The following is a 23,937-nucleotide window of genomic DNA, read 5'->3' on the forward strand; positions in this document are numbered from 1 at the left end:
GTATCATAGCTTATTTTTTCCTTTTATATTTCAAAGTGTTGTAATCACATATTCATATAGTTAACGATAATTAGTCCTAACCATATCTATCGTTAGTGTAATATAAAAAATAAACTTATGAGAATCAAAACTTCCATGATTTTGAAGAAAATGCCAGTGCTTTAACTTTTTTATAATAAAATAATAGCAGTACCAAAGTAGAAAAAGCAAAAAAAATCTTTAATCAGCGTTTGCTCAAAACAAGGCTTTTTGACTTTGTGTGTTTCACTTGTAGCCCCACAATATCAAGCTATTTGAAATTCAAAAAAAAAAAAAAATTCGACCATTTTCACTCCATCCTAATGTGCAGAGTCCAACAAAAATTGAAAACGCTTAGGAGCCAGGAAAAAAACAGGTGCTAGACTTATTTCTCAGAGTTTATGGGCAAATTCAATGCCGCATGGCTTCTGAAAGATTCTTGTTCAGAAAAAACTAGTGGCTACAGTATCTTTTTATTTGCTTGGGGGACCTGGAGGTGATTGATAATTTATTTTATAACTACGACTAATTAATCAAATTGAATTCAGGACAAACAATTTCATCAGTAATTGGACATAATGTAGTTTAAATTTACTTTTATTTCTAATTCTAATGTACGTTTACCATATATTACAGAAAGCTCCCACATTCTGCATTTCATTTAAATGAATCTAAAACATTTGAAGGGTAATTAGACATTTTAAAAGCACTTCTATAATATAGTAAACTTTTTCAATACAACTCAACAAAATGGAAATGAAAGATGCACAGTATTTAAGGCTAAAAGACTAACACCTGAAAGGAACTTTGAAACAGCAAAATTTAATTTATTGGTTCAATTTACCTGAATTGCACCAGTGCTATGTCCAGTGAAAATATATCGTCTAGGTCTTGATCCCATCCTATTTGAGCCTTCACATTCGTGGACACAGAAAGCAGTTATTGTAGTACCGTCAATAGATCTAATTATGCAAATTCTGTTTTAAAAAGAAAAGTATATATTTATCAAGTTTTAGCTAGAAAAAAGTTTTTTATATTCTTATGAAACAGACCTTATTCATTTGAAAATGGTCTTACTAAACTGTAATGTTTAGTTCATGCAGAAAAAAAAAGAGCGACTTCATGATAACTCAGTAACAGGTTCTTTTTACATCCAAATTAGCTGAAAATACTTTAGATTCAGTTGTCATACAATTAAAATTTTAAGATAAAGATACAAAAACAGTTAAAGTTTTCCTCTCATTCCAATACAAGCCAGTCAGCAAAGCAACATGCAATACTTTATCGAAAGCTTTTTGAAAATCAATATAAACACATCAACATAAGTTTTGTTATCTAAAATCATGGTAATCTTATCACAGAAATGCAACAAAGTAATTGCACATGACCTACCCTTTCTGAGACTGTAAGTCCAACAAAAGACTACTCTTTTTGAGAAAAATTCATCATCTTGCTTGATCTTGGCTTAAAATTTCTTAAAACAGCTGAAGTTATACTCACTGGTCTAACTATCTGCCTAGTTTTAGACCTTTTTTTTAAAAAAAAGTAGCATAATTTTGCTTAGCCTTCTGTCTAGTGGTACTATACCCAAGTGAGAAGCATTGAAACTAGTTTAATAGATAACATAGACTTATTCTTCGGTACACTCTACAAAAAATTTTGGATAAATATTATCTTTTTTGGAGCTGGTTGCATTTTTTCTTTTCAAATAATGTATCATCACTAAAAACCACAAAATCCTCAAGCTGTACATCAGTTTGCTTCTTGCTCATGTCAAATTTTGAGATACAGAGTTTGTTACGAGCACTAGAGACACCCGATTAAGAAAATACAATGTAAATGTGATGACCAACAACAGGTTCTGGGCTCAGCTAGGCTGGTCCTAGTCAGTTTATGTCCCAAATAAAGATCAATGGCCCTCTTAAAGCTATCCACCCCCTTGATCATTACCACCTCTTCCAGTAAGCTGTTCCTGATATCCACGACCCACTACTGAAGAAGTAATTTTTTCTAATTTCCAAGTTAGTCTGAGATTTGAATAGCTTAAAACAATGTCCCCTTGTCTTGCTTTCCGTGAGAAAATTTAACCCATTAACATGTTTAAAATCATAAGCAATATCCTCATTCTTGCAAAGTTAGGTCCATTTTGATCTACCAGTAGGTCTATTTGACTTATAAAAGGCTTAGCTGAAATTAGCATTAATAAAAAGGCTCAGGATTCCTATCAATGTTATCTGCTAGACTTCGTTCTAATTTTCTTTCTTAAGCTTTACCAAATACTAAAAACCTCACAGGGCCTTACAACACAAACTCCTTTCAGCACAGCAACACTATTAGTCTCTTTCAATATTTAAGCTCTGTAACAGTAGCCAATTTTAAAAAAAAGTATTTTAAAGATAGAATTATGAAGATAAGCCTTTGAATTATTTTTGTTCAGTTATGACAATCTAAAATCCAGAAAAAAAATTCCCCACCATGCATTTCCACAAGTTTAGATGTGTGCTATGCAGAATCGAATGAGCTCAAACTCACAAAAATACTTGAACGTATAAACAGACAAACATACTTTAAGCTTCCAAAATTCCAGGCTTCTAGTTGTAGAAACATTTTCTGCAACCTTAGCCCAAATATGGCAATTCATTTCACAATGCTGATTTACTATTTTGGAGCACTTTTTGGGAAGATCCTAGATCCTCAAGATTTGGATCTTGGAAGCTAAAACTTTGCATTGGTTAGTTTCAGGAGCATCTCAGCACCACTATAAAATTTCATCCAAATTGAAGATGGTCGAGTTGGGATCACTAGATCACTTGATATGGAATGACTCATAGCTATCGACTCTTCACTTTCCCAATCCCATCAACATACTAATTTCCAGCTTATATGTGCTTTAAAGTTGAAATTTAGCACCTGCCAGTGCGGCGTATCTGAAGAAATTTCTCTCTCACCTTTCTTTCTTAGTACACTCGAACCTGTCTATCTCAAAAACCTGTTTATCTCGAAAAACTGCATATCTCGAATTTTTTTGATTTCCCAGGATTCTGAATTTCTCATTCATTTTTCCCTGCTTTTCTTGAATACTTCAATGTAAAACCTCCATTTCTTGAAGTTCAAAATTCGCTGCTACCCAAATTTGAAGCATAACCTTGTTTTTTTTTTTTTTTTTCACTGTTTAAAGAACTAAAGTAGGCAGGAGATTAGCCCTAAAACACCAAACAATGGATGACAATACCCAGCCTCGGTCAGAGAGAGAGAGAGGGATGGGACAGAGTGAATGCAAGGTGCAAACACCGACCAGGGTGGCGACAGGAACTGCAAAAAACAAAGTTCCCTGCCTTTCCCTGATTTAGTTGACCAAATTTCCCTGATTTACATTAACAAAGATAATGGTTTCCTTTCTTTACAGTACTGGAAAACCATTGCATATTAAATAAATGCAGTGTTTAAAACAGTTTAAGCTGTTAGTTAAAAATCTACTTTGAAAAGTTGCTCCTTTTTTTCTTAGTAAAAATAGTACAGTAAAATATCTACAAAGAAATATTATAGGAAATCTAAAACAAATTACTTCACTTCCAGTAACCAGTTAACATTAGAAATAAGAATTATAAGAAATTATTGAAATCACTCTCAAAAACATATCTAGTCATGATAAAACTAAAATGTTTATATGGAAATCATCTTGAACTGAATTTTCAAGCTGTATAATTGTTGCTGCAAGAATAACAAGTAATAGTGAAAGCATAGAAGTTATGTAGTTTTATCTACGTAAATAATATACATATTTATGCAAAACAAATTGAAACCTTTTAATAACCAATCATATTGAACTATTCTCTGACCAAGAAATTAGGTTTTAATGAATGAGTACATCATTTTAACTATTCAAAAACAATAATAATATTTACTTATCTACACAACTCGAAGACATTATTTGTCGGAAAAAAAAAAACTTAGATTACTTTAGTAACAAACAACATTGAAAGGCAAAAAACAATTATAATTTTCAAAATATATATGTTTATGGTTTTAAAATAAAAGAATTTTAAAATCTGAAAAAAAAACTTTGTGTAATTTGAGGCGACAGCGAATAATACAATTGCAAAAAACAAAGTTGATTTTCATTTAACATTCAGTTTTAGTAGTAAAATTAAAAATGCCATGCAATAACTTATAAGATTTTATCAGTTTTAATTTAAAAAAAAAACATATTTTTTTCTTCACACAAATCATGATTACAATACAATAATTACTTCAAGACAATCAGTAAAGGCAAGCTAAGTCTTTAATGACGGCTTCCTCTTTGACTCTGGGGTTGTTTATTTTACACAGCATGGAACGTGTAGAAGGAAAACTCAAGATACATAATATAAACAATTTTACAGAACAGAAGGGTCATTCTCCAGAAAATAACTTTTGAATGGAAATATTTTTCAATTTTGAAAGCTTTTGTTTTCTTTTTCTTTCATTTTTACATGAAAGTGTTACCAATTAGAAGTAACCATGAACCATGGCCCAGATAAGTTCCTATTATTTCACTCATAATTTTTAAAAAATTTAAAAAATGCAATTTTCATGGAAATAAAAAAAAAGAAAAACTTCTCATGTTTAAAAATTGATGCCAATTTAATATCAAAGTAGTAATTTTGTTAATTGTGCAAACAATGAGCTATTTTAATGATTAGTGGAAATCTAATATTAAGCTCTCTTAATTAAAGTATGGCTTAATTTTTAGTAATTATTTTAGATCAAACGTGTTTAAAATAGTATTTAATAAATTTGAGAACATATTGGCAATTTATAATTTTGATAGAACGCCTAATATTGATGTATTTCCCCTCCATCATTTATTTTAACCTCAGAAATAATGACGTTGCTAAGGTCTGTCAATGAGGTGAGATTAACGGAGATGAGGAAGATTACATTAATATAGGCCTATTGGATACATTTTTCAGGGAAATAGGTTTCTTCTTCGTTGCTACAATCTGCACTTGAGAAACATATGAAAACATGTCTACTTCTTTTCTTACATTAATTTAAATCCCTGAAATTCAAGTTCACGGAGGTGAGAGTTCACAATAACCACACGTAGTTTTTCAAACAAAATCCATATTCTTGTTTTTTCGACAAAATTCTCGCAACTTCTTTAGGGCTGAAAATTAGCAAGGGGGACCGATTGTATCATGGGAAATAAAAAGTGGTTTCATTACTGCCATGTGTTAAAGAGAAATGGCGTTTTGCGTTTAGGTAACGGAGGGAAGAATTTGTGTGACATGATTCTTTATCCTACTAAAATGAACTAAAACACAATATTCAACAGTTAAATGTAATTTCTTCTTCGCTGGTGATACAGCCTGTTGCAGGCCAAGACCGTCTGTTGAAGTCTACCCCACCTAACCCTATCCCCTGCAATGGCCCTCCATCGGTTCACTCCTACTACCTTTAAGTTCCTTTCTACCCCTTCCAACCATCTGACTCTTGGGCGTTTTCCTTCAATGTTGGAGAAGGTGACTTTTTGTGGGGAATGCATCTGCATATCGAAATATGTGGCCCAGCCACCTAATGCGAGATGCCTTTATAACCTTTACGATGTTAGGTTTACCATACCTTTTGTAAATTTCATGGTTATAAGCTCTTCTCCAACAGTTATCTTGTTTTATTGGTCCAAAAATCTCTTAAAATTTTTCTCTCAAAAATCAATGAAAGCTCTTCTTCTGCCCTGTTGAAAGCCCAACATTCACTCTCATACAGGAAAACAGGTCTTATCAATGTTTTATAGAGAATTATTTTAGTTTTAATGCTAATGTAATTTGAATTTAATTGGTTTTTAAGGTCATAGAAGCACCTATTAGCCATGGATAGCCTGTTTTTAATCTCAATATATAGGTCATTGCAGCTTGAGATCATTGTGCCCAGGTATTTAAACTGCGTGACATTCTCAACTGTATTGTCTTTTATTTTCAAAGGGGCTGTATCTACATTTCTGTTTAATGTAATCATAAATTTAGTTTTATTTTCATTGATGGTTAGACCCATCTTACTTGCTGCATTCTCAAACAAGATAAAATCTTCAACAACAGCTTGCTTATTTCGCCCAAGAATATCAATGTCATCCGCAAAAGCAAGCTGCTGGACTGTTCTTTGTAGGATGGTTAAGCGAGAATTTAATTCAGAGTCTCAAACTGCTTTTTCTAGAGCCAAGTTGAACAGAAGGCACAAGCTACTTAAACATTCAGTATTTGAGGCACTTGTGAAATGAATAATAAATAACTAAGTATATACTTTTAATTAAACAAGTTATTAAGCAACATAAACGGTCACACCAGCTGTGTGACAAGCCACGGAGCTGAGAATTCAAATGTTGTGAACCAAAAATATATTAAAATAAAAATTATCATTAATACATTTTTGGCAGGTTTAAATAGATATATTTTTGATGATATTAAAAAGCATCGTTAAATGAATTCCTTTAAGTTTTTTTCAGTAAAAAGCATGTGACAGAAAAGTTACACTTTTTGGAGAATGACCTAGAAGCAATATTAGGAAGTTCATCCTAAGATTCAAAAGATTTAATACTTTGGCCATGAGGAAAAAAGATGCACAAATATGAGGCTGTGTATAATCCAAGGATGAGAGTGGTCAGAGAGCAAAAAGGAGGAAATCCAAAAAAATTTTGTGAAAGGGATGATATCCAAAACCGCATCAAAATAGAACCTGGAAACCATGATATTCAAAAATTCAACAAAAAATGGCTAATTTACCAGTTGTGAAGGTAATACATATTTAAGTATAATTAAGAATTTTGTACAATTTGCTGCATTGTACCATTTCTTGCAAGTGTTTATTCCTAAAAAAATCTAAATTTTGAAAAAGAAACAATTTCTAACCCTTGGGTCCTTAAACAAATGGTATGGAAAAACCATAAGTCAATCTTTGCTGCATCACACAATAGTGTCAACTTTTCATATTTTTTAGAGAAAAATACATTTCTTTCATTAAAAACATTTGAGTTTATAGTGTTAAACGAGGGTGAAGATAAATTTTGAAAGTAAGTCTGTTTGTAAAGTAAAAAATTTCAACAGAGAGAAATATCTAAAATTTCTTTATGTGGTAGAACATATTTTTCATAGTAATAATTGAAAATAAATAAATATATATGTATATAAACGATTATCTTTTTCCTTGCATTGGAACCCAAAATTTGTTATTAAAAACTTCCTAATGGGTCATTCCATACAAAATGAGCAAAAATGACAAAAAAGTGATGGCCACATAGCAACAGATTTTTATGAAATTTGGTATACAGGTTCCTTTTATGACTATATAAGAACATCTAAAATATTTTGGCTTACTATTCTTTATTTTAGTAGTTACATGCGATTAAAAATTGGTCAAATTGAACAGCAATCTCATAAATGCTAAATGTAGCATATTTAAAGGCTTGTACTTTACTAACTATTTAATGTAAACGTAAAAGTTTTATATTGCTGCAATCTATAGAGTAGAGCAATTCATCTGCTTTCAGCAATTTTTTCAAATTTATAACAGTTAACTATTAACAGTGTTTTAAAAACTGAAAATATTTCAGTTTTCTCATAATTAAGTATTATATTTTTTAATCACTAGCTTTAAGAAATGTATCAGCTTCGCTGAAATTGATACTCAATGACGTGCTAAGTGTCACAAAAGAAATATCTTGCTTTTGAAATTGTATTTTAACTCCTTTTGTCTTCAAAATCAGTTTTGAACTTAGTGTAGGGCTGGGCGATATCTGGATTTGCATATCGCGATATATCAGAAAGTAAAAATCATGATATATCGGTATAATCAGTTGTATACATATAGAGGGGGACTTATCATGGCATCCCTTCTCCACACCTTTATGAAATACATATTAAAATCAGGCTCTCATTGTTTACAGGATCATGCTAATAATGACTTTTTTTAATTTGAAACGAGAGTTTTGAAGAATTTCCCAACCTTTATAGGTACAATACAAGAGCGTTACAACATACACCTTGGGATCATTTGCATCAAAGATTTTGGCATTATATAAACAATTTCTAAAATTTATAAAATACTATTCAGATACCAATCAGCCAATCACATCAGAATACAGGGGTGCCAATCGCCCCCCCCCCCCCCTTTTCTCAACCCTCTCCCTTTTTTATTTTTTAGATCTCCTTTTTATTTCATTTATTTTTTTAAATATTTTTATATATATTATTGGTTTATTATTATTATTTTATTAGAAAAGTTCTGTGCTACGCCAATGACACACACCCACAAACTAAATAAATAAATGAAATAAAATATAAACAGAACAAAATTAATAATTTTTTGATTAAAAATAAATCAAAAAATTAAATAAATAAAAAAAATATCCCCCCCCCCACCGGTTAAAAAAAATTTTTTGATGGCACAAGTTGTGCTATACCCCCCTCCTCCCCTCCCTGTGAGTACCCCTCTCAGAATAAGTTTTAAATATATATAACTTATAGTGATATAAATTGCATCAAACAGTCTAAAAACATAAACTAAGAAGAAAGTAAAAAAAAGAACAATAGGAACAATAAACAACAATAATTATTTCAAAATATGTAACAACAAAGATAACAACGAAGTAAGGAGAACAGAGAAAAGAAAATTAATAAAGCGCCAGAAAACCAAGTGAACAGTTCCAAATAAAAGAGAGTGATAAATTCGGTGAAGCTCGCGAAGGTGAAAAAACCGGTTTCAGCAGCTTCAACAAGTTCAAAATTCGAATCTTCGAATATCCTCCGAAATTCGAAACGACGAAGCTTGCTACCAAATACTGGTATCGTTAGGCGTATCCCCTCCCTTCCTCCATCCACCCTCAAAGCAGCGCAAGCGTAGTCCATGCCAGATGCACCGATGACGTAACACTCCTCCGTTCGCGCTATGCGACGGGAAGCGATCGTGCGGTGGAGAGGAGGGGGGGGAGCGTAGTCTTCGAATCAGCAGGTCTCGGAGGGGAATCACCGATCTTCGATCTTCAGGCAAGTCGAACGTCCAACAGAGAGATCGCAATTCAACCGGTTTGGTGCAGCCGATTCCAGTGTCGGTGAATTCGAAATTCGAAGACATCGGTTTCGTTTACGATATACCGCCGGCTGTGATATATCATGGGTTCGGTTTTGAAAAAAATGGTTTTTATGATATGGCTATGAAACCGGTGTTCAGCGGTATATCGATATATCGTCCAGCACTATTAGTGACATTTTGTAAAATGGCGATTTTCCCCTTCACATTGGCAAAAAAATTTAAATGAGGGAAACTTTTGGCAACTTCCAAATTTTGCAGGAATATAGAGCTATTTCTGCTACTTGCTTGAAGAAATTCAAAATTGGTTCTTGATTTCCAAGCTTTAAAAAGAAAAAAAAAAAAAAAAAAAACAGTAGTATTATATCAGTCATTGCCTAATCATTGAGAAATTTTCAACGATGTTTTTCTTTCTTCTAATGCGGACGCCTGATGACGTATCTCGCACGTGCAGTCGCCGATCTATGACATCACGACCTTCACGTAATCGGTGATGCATCGTAACAGATCGGCACGTGCCTGATGCTCATTGGCCAGGTGCTATGCTGGCGTGTATCAGGTGATTTGGCGTCCGTATGCAAATGAGTTCACTTACGATAAAAGGAAATGTTTCAAGTAGAAAGGAGACTTCTTCGGTGTTTTCTCTCTGGCAGGTTGACTTGAGCGTTCGTTTGCTTTTATGCAACGATGCGGGTTCTTTTTAATAGATATATAATAGATTGATATAGCTCAGCTCTAGTTCGCGTTGTTTCAAATGTTTTTAATTTTATTTAACTAACTTTACTAAATGACCAAATAAATTTGGTTTTTATTTTTAAGTCGTCTTCAACTATTTTTTAATCATGCATTTCTAGTCATACATTTAATTAGGTTATTGCATTTGGAGATTATTAGTCTTGAGCATTCTCTTGCTCATTAAAAGGTTATGGGCGACCTGGACTCTGTTTTCGATAGCCTATATTTTCAGTAGGACTGGAGATGGAAATGATGTTTTTGACGTCTGTGATAATTTTCGATGGGGGGGCCGTATAGAAGATTTTTTTTCGACAAGAGCATACTGATGATAAATATTAGATTATTAGTGCTCATTGATATTGTCTTCCGACTTTCTGTCGAAATAATGGCGAATCCCCAGATAACTATTGAGAAATTAAATGGCACAAATTATGTGTCATGGGCAGCAGATATGAAATTTGTCCTGATGGAGAAAAACGCCTGGGACATTGTAACTGGTAAGGAAACAGTGCCAGTAGTCTCTAAAGATTCAGGATTTACTGAGAGAGACGTTCGTGAGTTTTTGGCCAGAGAACGAGCGGCATTATCTTTAATATATTTGTTTGTAGACAACGAATTCAAAAGGATAATAGAGCATTGTGAGTCGCCAGAAAAATCGTGGGAATGTCTAAAAGCACACTTTTATCCTGATAACAGGTGTGTGCATATGAGAACTTTTACTGAGTTAACAAACTGTCGAATTGAGCAAGGCGAATCCATAAATCTCTTCGCATCAAGAATTCGTCGAATTTATGACAGGATAAAGGGAATCGACAAGAATTTTTCGGAGTCATACTTAAATTTTCAAGTTTTGAGATATCTTCCATCGGAATATGACAGCATTTGCCAATCAATTTTGAGAAAGAAACCCGAGGATTTTTCTTTTGATGCGATAGTACAGGACTTAATTTCTGAAGAGAGCAGATTAAAGCTGAAGGACGAGGATAATATTAGCGCCAACTACGTTGCTTCAAAAAAGGAAAAAAGATCGTGTTATAATTGCGGACGTACAGGCCACATCCGCAAAGATTGTAGTTTTCCAGAGAGGAACCGCGGGGGAAGTCCATCCACAAGCTCCAAGAAGTCAAGTTATGGCCAGAGGAGGTCAAGAGGAAGAAACAGGAACCAGTATACCAGAAGAGGCAGCTCCTCATCGCCGAAAAAGTGTGAGTACCCTTCCAAAACATTTTTTATTTCGGAAGCGAACTTTAACGAGATAGACTGTAATCCTTCATCATGGGCATTTGATTCGGCGGCCAGCCATCACTTTGCAAATAATAAGAACTTTTTCCATAAATATGAACCTGTAAATGATCGAAAGATGGCCGTAGCAGTCCAAAATCATGTTTTTCCAATTGAGGGGGTTGGAGAGATAAAGTTAAAGTTTGGTCCTAAGACCATTAATTTAGTAAATGTGATGTATTCGCCGCATTTGCGAAGAAATTTACTGTCTGGTCCCAGATTTGACCAAGCAGGAGCATGTTTTAAAGGGGGAAAAGGTTTGGTAACTGTATCAGATAATGGCGAAATAATTTTTAAAGTTAAACTATCTAATGGCATTTATTTTGTTAACCCAAAGGTAATTTCAGAAAATGTACATAAAAATGTTAATTATGAAGCTAGTAGTACTGAAAGCTTAGAATTATGGCACAAAAGATTTGCTCATGTAAATGTCGATAATATAAAGAAAACTGCTGAATATAAATGTACTAGGGGTCTACCAGTTTTTAAAAATGATAAAGTAAATTGTGAAGATTGTAAATTAGGAAAGTTCAGACGCGTATCTTTCAAACCAATGGACGAAATTAGATCAAAGAAACCTTTAGAATTAATTTATAGTGACATTTGGGGGCCATCGAGTATTGAAGGTAGAAGAGGTGAACGATACTTTCTTTCAGTTGTTGACGATTATTCCCGTAGAACGTCATTGTACCCATTGAAAAATAAAAATCAGGCAGCAGAAATTCTCATTAATCATATTAAAAGGGCAGAGAGATTTCTGGGAACAAAGCTGAAAGCAATAAGAACTGACAATGGAGGGGAATTTTCAAATACAATTTTAAGTAAATTTTGTCAAAATGAAGGAATAAAACATGAATTCACTAATAGTTATACCCCTGAGCAAAACGGGGTGGCTGAAGAATTTAACAGAACTGTGGCAGATGGTACTAGGGTAATTTTAGAAGAGAGTGGTATAGGTAAAAACTTTTGGCCTGAAGCCATGTTGTATTTCACGTACACCTGGAACCGCGTATGTCATAGAGATCAAAAACTAACTCCTTTTGAGCTATATGGGGGAAAATCACCCTCAATCAGACATTTGAAACCATTTGGATGCGTAGCCTACGTTGGTGTACCGAAGCAACGTCGGCAAAAGCTTGATCTTAAAGCCCAAAAAGGGATTTTAATTGGGTATGCATTTCGGACAAAAGGGTATCGAATCTGGATTCCAGAAAATGATAAAATTATAGAGACCATAAATGTCAGATTTAATGAGGGAAAATTTTTCAAAGACGAATTTGAGTCTAAACGCAGTGGAGTCGTGATGGGCACCATAGAATGGTTAAATGTACCAAAATCAGATGAAGATGAAATTCCTGACGAGGAAATCTTAAAAATTCCTGAACTACCACCTGTTCATTCAGAAACGGAAGAATCAGATAGGGGGGAAACTGAATCATCAGATGATGAAAGTGATAAATGTTTAAAATTAACAAAATGGGAAAGAAAAGTCGTACCAAGACCCGATGGGTCTCGTAACGATATCTATTATTTTGAAAAAGGAAGCAACAAACGATTGAGATCAATTTATGATGTAAAGAAATATTGCAGAAAAAATAATATTGTTTATCAACCAGACATATTTTGCTTTAAAGGTAAAAATACTACTGAAGGAGAGATTGATAACTCTGTAAACAGCAACGTAATTAATGAATTTTCTCAAGCATGACTAGGACATCAAATCATTATTCCTAACACTTACAAACAAGCCCTTAAATCGCGGGAAAAAGACAATTGGATAAGTTCAATGCGGGAAGAATTAAAAGTGATGCAAGATCGCAAAGTGTGGAATCTTGTCGAATTACCGCATGATTCTACTCCAATTGGTTCTCGCTGGGTTTTTACAGTCAAAAGAAATGAAAATGGGGAAATTTTGAGATACAAAAGTCGCCTAGTAGCTTTAGGGAGTTCTCAATTGAAATATGAGAGTTATGATCTTACGTACTCGCCAGTTGTAAATTTCAGCATTATAAGATTTTTCTTTTCTCTTTTGGTGGTAAAATTAAACTGGGTAAACATCCAATGTGATGTGAAAAATGCTTACCTTTATGCACCTATTTCAGAACCAATTTATATGAAACAACCACCTGGTTTTGTAGAAAAGGGGATGGAAAATTTATATTGTAAGCTAAATAAAGCAATTTACGGACTCCACCAAAGTGGACGATTGTGGTTTTACGAAATAGAAGAAATATTGATTTCAATAGGTTTTTGTAAATTTGAATGGTGTAACTGTGTCTATATTTATAAATCTTCTGTAATTTTACTTTTGTATGTAGATGACATTGTTTTATTTGGAAAGAGTCAAAATGATATACAAACTGTTTTAGAAATGTTACAAAAATACTTTGATTTAAAAATTTTAGGTAAAACTAAAAAATTACTAGGCGTGGAATTTGAGGAGGATTTGAATTGTTTTTCATTAAGTCAAATTGGCTATATTGAAGAAATTTATGAACGTTTTGAGAAATTCAATCTCCCTATCTCCTCATTGCCGATAAGTAAAGGTATTATATACACTAAACTAGATTGTCCAAATAACGAGCAAGATGTACAAGATATGTCAAAAATACCGTACAGGAATTTGTTAGGTTGTCTTTCGTTTCTAGCAAACAGAACAAGACCAGACATTAGTTACGCTACAAACATTTTTAGCCAATTCCAAAATAACCCCGGTATAAAGCATTGGGATGGTTTATTAAAATTATTAGGCTATGTTTCTAAAACTAGAAATTACAAACTTAAATTACAATGCAATGAAATTCAAGTTGTAACATATTCTGATGCAGATTTCGCCTCTAACAGAGACGATAGAACTTCACTCGGAGGTCAGATTGTTTTCATTAACAAATCGCCGATTTCGTGGCGAACATTTAAACAAAAGTGCATTAGTTTATCAACGATGGAATCAGAGTTTATTGCAATGACAGAGGCCGGCAAAGAACTTCTTTGGTTTGATAGAATCATTGATGAATGTGTTAATAAGGGGGTAATTAACAAGGAACACAAAATTAAATCTGTATTAAAAGTTGATAATCAAGCTACAATAGATTTTGTGAGATCACCAATCGAAAATTATAGGACAAAACATATTGATGTAAAGCTTTTTTATATACGCGATTTAATTTATAAAGATATATTTGATGTTGAATTTGTTAGAAGTAAAAATAACATGTCTGATGTATTTACTAAGCCTTTGTCTCGATCTGAACTAATAAAGTTCAATGAAAATGTTTTTGTAATGTAATTGTTTTTGTGATATTTTTAGTAATTTAATTTTTTTGAAAATGTAGTAATGTGGGAAAAGTAAACTATTTTAACTATCGGGAACGGGTTAAAGTTATATATATATATTTTTTGCGTTTTACAGTTTATATTTGTACTGTTCAAATGTGTTTATACCAAGTATTTGTATACTCGCCAAGGTTTTTCAATTTTTGCAGATTGAATGTGTTTATATGACATTGGACTGATTTGACTTTTTTACTGACTTGGAAAATGGAACAGTTTGAACGGACTGGAATCGGATTGAGTGATATTTTGTTATAAAAGAATTTGCTTGTTGTTGTATTTAACTAATCTACTAATCATGTTTATTCAAAATCTTTTTGTAAAACTAGAGCTGGTATTGAGATTTGTTAGGAAATGAATTATCTTTAAATGTATAAGAAAATAATGTTCATAAGATGGTGAGAGGGGGGGCATTGTTGGCCTAGCGCCCCTTATATAATAATTAACGAATTCATCTCACCACTTATCCCACCATAATATCAGTCATTGCCTAATCATTGAGAAATTTTCAACGATGTTTTTCTTTCTTCTAATGCGGACGCCTGATGACGTATCTCGCACGTGCAGTCGCCGATCTATGACATCACGACCTTCACGTAATCGGTGATGCATCGTAACAGATCGGCACGTGCCTGATGCTCATTGGCCAGGTGCTATGCTGGCGTGTATCAGGTGATTTGGCGTCCGTATGCAAATGAGTTCACTTACGATAAAAGGAAATGTTTCGAGTAGAAAGGAGACTTCTTCGGTGTTTTCTCTCTGGCAGGTTGACTTGAGCGTTCGTTTGCTTTTATGCAACGATGCGGGTTCTTTTTAATAGATATATAATAGATTGATATAGCTCAGCTCTAGTTCGCGTTGTTTCAAATGTTTTTAATTTTATTTAACTAACTTTACTAAATGACCAAATAAATTTGGTTTTTATTTTTAAGTCCTCTTCAACTATTTTTTAATCATGCATTTCTAGTCATACATTTAATTAGGTTATTGCATTTGGAGATTATTAGTCTTGAGCATTCTCTTGCTCATTAGTATGAGCATGCGTGTGTAGGACATGGACACCACCGCCCAGCAAAAGTGGATTCCGGTGGACAGTGCTCAGGACCAGCCGCGCCGCCCCGGTGGACGGTGGTGCTGCAGCCCTGGTCCAAGCTGAAAAAGGAACCACAACGCCAAGGACGGTGAAATGAAAGCAATAAGCAATCGTGATTGCTCAAAAATACTAAATTAGAGCAGATGGCTAGTTATAGATAGTTTTTCAATCTGAATCATTTTTGTTGTTATCTATGCTAATAACATAAAGCTGTAGAGTTTGTTTGTTTTAATGTGCTAATCTCAGGAGCTTCTGGTTCAAATTGAAAAATTCTTTTTGTGCTGAATAGTCCATTTATTGAGGAAGGCTATAGGCTATATAACATCACGCTAAGAATAATAGGAATGGAGCAACAATAAAAAATGTTATGAAAGCCAGAAAATTTATATTAAGATATAAAATGCAAGGAACAGATAATATGCGTAACGATGGTGGTTCAACCTGAAAGTGGATTTTGAGATCCAATGGGCGTAGGTTCGAGTCAGCCATGAAGCAAATCTCGAGGGTGCTTTTCAGAGAAAATTCTAAATGATGCTAAAAATGATTTGTAAAATATATATATGTATACGTATCATTGTCTTATTTTTCTCATTAATTAACTAATAATACAAAGTTGAAGAGTTTGTTTGAACGCGCTAATCTCAGGAACTTCTGGTTCGAATTGAAAAATTATTTTTGTGTTGAATAATCCACTCTTTGAGGAAGGCTATAGGCTATTTTTTTAAATCAGATTGACCGAAATATATTTAATTTCAAAATTAAACATTTAATTAATTGCTTAGTTCAATGAATTCCTAATAGATGGCAGGGTAAATTAACTCTTCAAGAGGGTGCTGGCCGACAGTGTCGATAGCTGCAAGGAACCATCCCCATGCCTGTTATGGTCAGCGAACAGATTTTTGAATGCATTTTTTTTACAATGTTCAGGAACATAGTTTGATTTTGTAAGATTTTTCTATTGGGTTTTGTTTTCCCTATTTCTTCAATGTTTGTTAGTGTTCTTACAGTTGAAGATAGTTACTTATCTAAGTAGGGGAGGGTGGGGCAAGATGAGATAGCAGGGCAAGAGGAGATACTGAAGCTCTTCACTAGGTGAGTGCTGATATCTATTGAAAAAGTAGTCAAGTAGTTGCGGTGGGAGAAGGAGAAACCACCTTGGTCGAATGAACCAGGTTGCGCGCTGCATTTGCAACATATAAAGTTTTTCTTTCAATTTTTGTGCATTTTGCAGTGCTCTTATTTTGTTGGATCTGTTTTTCAAGTGTAGTTTGGTGATTACGATTTTACTAATCTTTTTTGCTATCATATAATTATAATCCACTACTCAAAAGGGTACAGTTACAGTGATTTAATGTAATTTTATTTATAACCTTAACTTGATTATTCAGAGAACACGCAAATGGCGTCAGTGGGGCAAGACGAGATATTTTAAGAGGGGCATGATGGGATACCATCTCATCTTACCCACACACATTGTAATATGTTTTTTAATCTGTTCAGATTTCTTAAGATTGTGATAACCCACGAAAGGAAGACGAATTTGGTCACAAGGATCAATGCAACATGCCACTGAATCCATAATGAGTGCAGAAATGAGATTTAAGAAATCATCCCGCTCTTATAATGTACCACGGCTACACTTAATAGAAAAGTGAAAGACCCTGAAAAATAGCCATTAAACAGACATGTTCTTTAGATTTCGACAGCTGGCAAATTTTATTCAAATAAAGAAACCACAAGTTTAGATCCAATTAAGACTTTGGGCTCAATGAAAATTATGTTTTCTTTGGAAGAAGGAGATCTTCTTTAGGACTGAAAGAAAGAACCTTCTTGTGGTGAAGACTGAAAAGAACGGTAGAAAATAGAAAACTCTAAACAGAGAGAAGAGAAGAAAATAGAAAAAAATTCAAGCAGGAACACGAGAAGATCGAAAATAATTGAAAATTTTCACTGACCCCATCAACTAGTACAGCAATGAAAGTTGATCAGGCAAAAGATAAAAACAAAAGAAGGAAAACTGGAAAATCAAAACCAAAAACTGTATTTAAAGGGAAGTGAAATGATTCTTTATCGTCGTCTGAGCCTTCTGGTGTCTAATATCTTTATTGCGGATATTTATATTCCCAATCGACAGAAGGATAGATATGGTGCCATGAATGCAAGAAATAGGCCATTGTTCGTGCGCAGGAGAGGAGAATAAGAACGATGAAGTTGGTTCATCTTTTTGACTTATGAAAACACTGAATCTCATCTTACCCCACATGGTGAGGTAAGATGGGATTTTGACTCATCAAATTAAAACATGCGTCAAAACTTTTCTGTTGGAAATAGGACATTGAGTCAAATATTATACATTTATAATATGTGAAGGATAATAAACACATAGTTTTTGAATTTTTTTATGAGTTTGGTTTGCCACCACAACTGTTTTTTGGTTAAGTATCTTATCTTGCCCCACCCTCCCCTAAATAACTTGATTTGTTGTATTATTCAATTGTGATCGTTCTTTGTAACGTTTTAATGATAGCATTGTTTGTTTTGCAAAACACTTTAAATTGCAGGGGGGGAAACACTAGGGGGGAAAAATTCACTCGCTAAAGGGCAAAATTACGGGAGCATAGCTGTTTGGCGCGTTAAGAAATGAACAATGTAGTTGAAGGATTATTTTGAATTTTAAAGCTACTGTTAATATTCTTATGTGTTTTGGCAAATAGTTTTAAATTCCAAAGAGACTTTTATAGGTGTTTTGAAAAGGTGTGTATGCATTTTAGTTGAAGAAAAATGATCATTTAACATCAAAAAGGGGGGGCGTGCAGTTTTTTTTTGTTTTTTTGTTCAACGGTCTTACTTCTCAGCACGGGCATCGCCGTGCGGGTACTGCTATTGTTATCACTAAAAGAGCTAGAAGAGTGATTTAAAATCTGAAGTAAATTGGCAAGTTTTCAATCTTTGTTGATAGCTCATGTTCAAAAAAAGCTCTGAATAAATGTTACTTTCCTCTTTCCTAATAGAGATTGTATAGAATGTGGAAATATTTATATTTTAAGTGTATGTTTGTAACTTATGGAGTTATTGAGTTACAAACTGGCTGCCCATGAACTCTGAAAATTTAGGCTTAGCCTAAGCATCAACTTCTAATTTTAATAACAAAGCAACAAACAGTTTTAAACTTTCAGACTTTACATACCCCTCATAGATATGAATGATTTACCTAAATAAAAATTTTCATTGAAATTTGTGACATGCCAGCCACAGCTGATTTGCTCATTTTGCATGGAATGACCATTCGGAATCAAAAGAACAACTTGCAGCTGCCTCATTTAATCATGAAATCTCAAAACTTTTAACAGGTTGAAAAGCCTAAACCATTTGAGATTCACCATAAATATTTTTTACTTTCTTAAATACAGAAAAAAGTAACCATGCCAAGTTTCAGTAAAACTCGAAACTGTGGGTGCTAAGCCACATTTTTTGATTGACTTTTGCATTTTTTCTAAAATAAACTAAAGAAATAAAAAATATTATTGAAATGATGAATAAAATAAGCAGATAGTAAAAAACCACCCGACATTAAAAATAATTGAAATACTTGCAGGATGCAAAAAGATTGAAATCTCAAACGAGGCATGCAACTTTGGGCGCAGCACATGTTTGACGTCGTTGGCATGATTCTAAAACATACATTTTTGGCAGATATCAAGGAGGATGAAGATTCGAGAGGAAAAAATAGAAAGAAAAATAAATCGGAGACCGAAAATTTTTTAAAAAAAGTATTTTTTTCCAGATTTTGAGAAAAATAAGGCCTGAAAGAGGCAAAAAAAGGAGGAAAGGTTTTGAAAACCAACGGAAAAAGCCGGAAGCCCGTCAAAAGTCTGAAAAATCTCATCCTTGATGATTGCACCTCATTAATTTTACTTTTTTGAAACAAATAATTAGCAGAAAATGCCTTGGAAATCAAGGTACTCAGTTTTGCAAAGAAAAAAGGTTTTTTCTTCATTTAATCAGTTTTCAATGAAATTGTGTTATTTTTTCGAAATTCCCTGATATTTCCCTGACTAATAAAGTTCCCTGACTTTTCCCTGATCTGTCCCCACCCGGCTAACTGTCTCACAATACTATGAGGGGAGGGAGAGACGAAACTTATCACTTCAAGTTGACAAAAAGGACACGTGGTGCTATTTTTCCTGTAGAGCAAAAAAGGGTAAGTGAAAGAGTAGGGGGCAGGTAGTAGATGGAAGAATCAAAAGCAGAATTTACAGCTATTCCCTTGAGCAAGAGCAAGTCGGGGCTTATTATTCAGGAGGAAACTTATGAGGGTGCTCAGTAAATTCAAATAAGTCTTAGCGCGAATCCAGAAGGTCCAATAAAATATATCTGCTTTCTAAACCTAAAGACTATATCTATAAGCTTGGTTCTCACTAAAAAGTGTGCAATAAAATAAATACCGTATCAAACATACGGTAATATATAAAATAAATACCATATTTTCCTGCATTATATCTGAGGATTATCTGTTAAAAAACTGTAAAATTTATGAGGTGTGGATTATATCCTTCTGCAGATTATCTGTGATTTTTTTTTCTCAACACCAATGCATTGAACCCCAATCTTTACATCAGGATTTGCCAATAAAGATCATTATCCTCCCTGTTGTTTATTTTACATAGCTTGAATGTTATTCTTATGTGATTCAGACTAGGCAAAATAAACATACAGTAAAGGATGAAGCCTTCATTTGCACGATTAGATCGTTTGCTCCTTGCTTGACTCTTTGTCTTCAAGTAATTAGCTTACTATAAGTACAATTTCGAGAAGAAATCAATTTTAGACTATTATGTATATTGATTTTGAATATACCTTAGAAGTTATTACTTTTTCACATTTTTCATTTAGTTGCTAAAATAGTATGTTAAAAATCAAATTCTAAATTTTTGCATCCTGTTATCCGCGGATTATAAAAAGAGTTTTTTCCTCTGCAGGCCGATTTTAGTACCTGCGGAATATACACTGCTGCAGTAATATACATGAAAATACGGTATATGATCACTTGGTTACAACACTCAGTAAATACAGTTAATCTTAAAATTTTCATATTAAGGTTACTTATAAAGCAGCCAATAAAATTAAAATTAAAAATTGAACGAAGAAGACATATAGTCATAGTAAAAGCTATTCGTACAAAGCTGTCTTCTGCCGCATTTTGTGTAAAGTTTGTTCCAGATGTACATGTACCCGGCCTCTCCCCACAATATAGTCCATTTTTGTTAAAATTTTATAGATGAAATATAATTTAAGATTGATTGGGGACATTTTTCAGAATTAAAGAATTTACACTTTTTATAAAATCGAAAATTAACATGGGGTCTCACCTGCCACATGTGTCACCCACGGCAGAGCACCCTCTAAAGAAAGGTTTTTTGACTCAGCAAAGAAACTTTATTTTCTCTCAAGTAGCTCTCTTTACAGCTTTTAAAAATTTAAAGCACACAATTCGATCAACATCAGCTTGTTAAACATAAAAGGGGAGCAAATTGATTCATTTCAATATTTAGAAAAATTGGATTTTTACATAATCTCACTTTTAAAATTGCAACTATTGTAAAATTTGATTTTCAAATTAAATTTTTAACGCTGAATGTATCGTAGGTTTACAATATAATACAAGGTCAAAAGTTCATAAAAAGGAATTAATATTTCAAACTCTGTTTAGGGGTTTCTCCTTCTTCCCATAAAGAGGAAAAATTGAAAAAAAAAAAAAGAAATTAATTTGAATTTTGACATCTTGAATTCAAATTATGTTTTTCGCAATCACAAGTGTGTGTATGTAGGCATGTGTGTTTGTGTGTGGGGGTATGTGTGTTTGTGTGCAGGGGTATGTGTATGTGTATGTGTGCATAGGCATGTGTGTTTGTGTGCTGGCATAAGTGTGTGGGTAGTTGTGTATATGAATGTGTGTATGTGTGTGGGGGGGGTTATGTGTATGTGTGTGTAGGCATATGTGTTTGTGTCAGTGAGCAGGTATGAATGTGTGGGTAGTTGTGTGTATGTGTTTGTGTGTGCATGCGTGTGTGTGTAGTTGTGTTTGTATGCGCGTGTGTGTAGGACATGGATGGAGACGGCTTTTGCTATAGGAGCAGCATCGTGAGGAGCCGGTCGACGGTGACAGGGTGCGGAGGGCGGCGGTGGGAAAATAAAAAGATAGGACATCAAAACAGTCAAATGAGAACAATAAGCAATCGTGATTGCTCAAAAAAAATAATTAATAAAAAGAAACAAAGTCGGTATTAGACGTTTCAAAATCCAGGCGTTGGAGTCAAAGTTGGCCATTTTCCTTCCGACTCCGCAGCCCTGGTCTCAATGATGATAAAACAAAATAAAAATCCTTTTTTTAAAGTTAAACATTTTTTTGATGTAACAATTATGACACGATGATTTGAAAATTTTTCATCAAATCAAATGTAGTTTTATATATCTGGTAACACTAGTTCTTTAAGTAACAAGCGTTTTCCGATCTTTTCTTTTACCTGAGGTTCAGTACATTTCCATTAAGTCTAGTCACTTGCTACAGTTTTGTTCTCACTGTTATAAATGATCACATCCATATATATAGAAGGGAGAGGGGGACGCCATGCTTTGACAAACTATTCTGCGGTGTATTTGATGGGGTGGTTTATCCAATGAATTTTTGTTTTTAACTCGTCAATTATTGTACATGCGGTGTATACGATAGGGTGGCTCATCTACCCGAAATTACGGTACTCCACACAAAGAATCCTCCAAAATAGCACCCTGTTTTCAAGTCTGAAGTTTTGACGAATACCTCAACTGCTGAGCCCTCTAAAAACTCAGCAGCACCAGAATTAACTACAACTAACTCACAACAGCTAATATCTATGTTTCTTTCAATAGATTCCTCTTTATTATCCCTAAAGGCTAACTGGACTTCCAAAATTAATATAGTGGCTTGTATGTCTGCCACCTGAGCATTTTGAGCAAATATAATTCCTTTCAGTAGCTGAATAAACCTTACCTTCATGTGACCTATAGTAAACAGTTGACATATGTTATAGCAGATCAACCAGTAAGAGCAGAATCTTCAGTATGCAACACATGGTCCTCAGGTAAATTAGTAAACCAAACCAGTTCCCGATAAAGGCAAATTAAGAAGTGTGGAGGTTTTAAATGTGTGTGAATGACATGAATCTACAGAAATTTCCACCAATCATATGCTGGAACTTCAGATGAAATATCACAACATAAGAATATATGAATTGGTGGAGATGGGAGTGAACCTTATTTATTCACTTTTATTCTGGTCAATAACACATGCAATGAACAATAAATTAGTGATAAGATTTATAGTCAAAATGCTACTGGAACATCAAAACATCTAGAACATGATCAATAAAAAATTAGGAGAAACAAACCGCAAAGCGGGACAGGTTGGCAATACTCAAAATACACTCCTGTTTGTGAAAATTGCAACACTATGAAGGACTTACGCGAGTGAGCTAAAAATTGCCAGAAATTTAAAGTAGGGCATGACATCCAAATGATTAGAATTGCAGACCGGTAGCGCATGTGGAGCAGCGCCTCTGAATGCCGGATCAAACCGAATATAAATGGAGGGCTGTAGAGGGGCGTGTATGATTATCGGTGGTTATATGCTAGAGTAAACGTTAACTGAATCTTTACTATGCCTCTTCGAAGATAGAAAGCGAAATTTGAGCAAATTTCAGAGTTTGAATGGGGCAGAATTGTTAGCCTTCATGAAGCTGGATTGTCTTATCCAGGGTTCATACTCAAATTTTAAAATTAAAAGTAAGGAGTTTTTAAAGAGTTTTGCAGGAGTTCATTTTACTTTTTAAGAACCAGTTTCTTGTTTAAAGATGCATTTTTTAAGACGTATTTCAGAAAAAAAATATGTACAACTCATGTATTATTTATTTTTGCTTCCATACAATGCATTGAATGCACAAACATACTAAATTTATAGTAAAATATGCATTTGCAGTTTCTTATACTTTTGCCGACTCGAAATAAAACTCAAATACAAAGGGGGAGGGGGGTGTTGACCATTAAAACACGTTTTATTTTGAAAAAAAAAGTGAAATTGATTAAAAATTAACATTTTCTCAAAAACAAAACACGTACTAACAATTTTCTGATGAAAAAAAAAGAAATACAGTCGAGCCCGCTTAATGGAATATCGGATAATAGAATATCCCGCTTAATGTAATAAAATTCCGATGTACAACACCGTTGATGTGCGTTATTTTTATCCCGGATAATGGAACATCCCATTTATTAGAATAGTTTTTCCTGGCAAATTGCCTATTCCATTAAGCAGGCTCAACTGTACTTTAAAAAATAATTGTTTAAACTATAATAAGCCAACTGAAAGTAGTAGAGGCCAAAAT

The 23,937-nt window shown here is 33.7% G+C and overlaps 1 protein-coding gene across 1 annotated transcript in view; it reads right to left on the reverse strand.

Annotated features, from left to right (window-relative positions):
* Window positions 1–23,937, reverse strand: part of LOC129219221 (BTB/POZ domain-containing protein KCTD3-like) — a 151,812-nt gene that overhangs the window by 28,777 nt on the left and 99,098 nt on the right. The window contains exon 16 of the mRNA XM_054853546.1: window positions 863–995. Within this exon, the coding sequence (XP_054709521.1) occupies window positions 863–995 (133 nt within the window). The remainder of the gene's footprint in view (window positions 1–862; window positions 996–23,937) is intronic.

This window comes from Uloborus diversus, chromosome 3, assembly GCF_026930045.1.
Source record: "Uloborus diversus isolate 005 chromosome 3, Udiv.v.3.1, whole genome shotgun sequence".
In the NCBI taxonomy this organism is placed as follows: Eukaryota; Metazoa; Arthropoda; class Arachnida; order Araneae; family Uloboridae; genus Uloborus; species Uloborus diversus.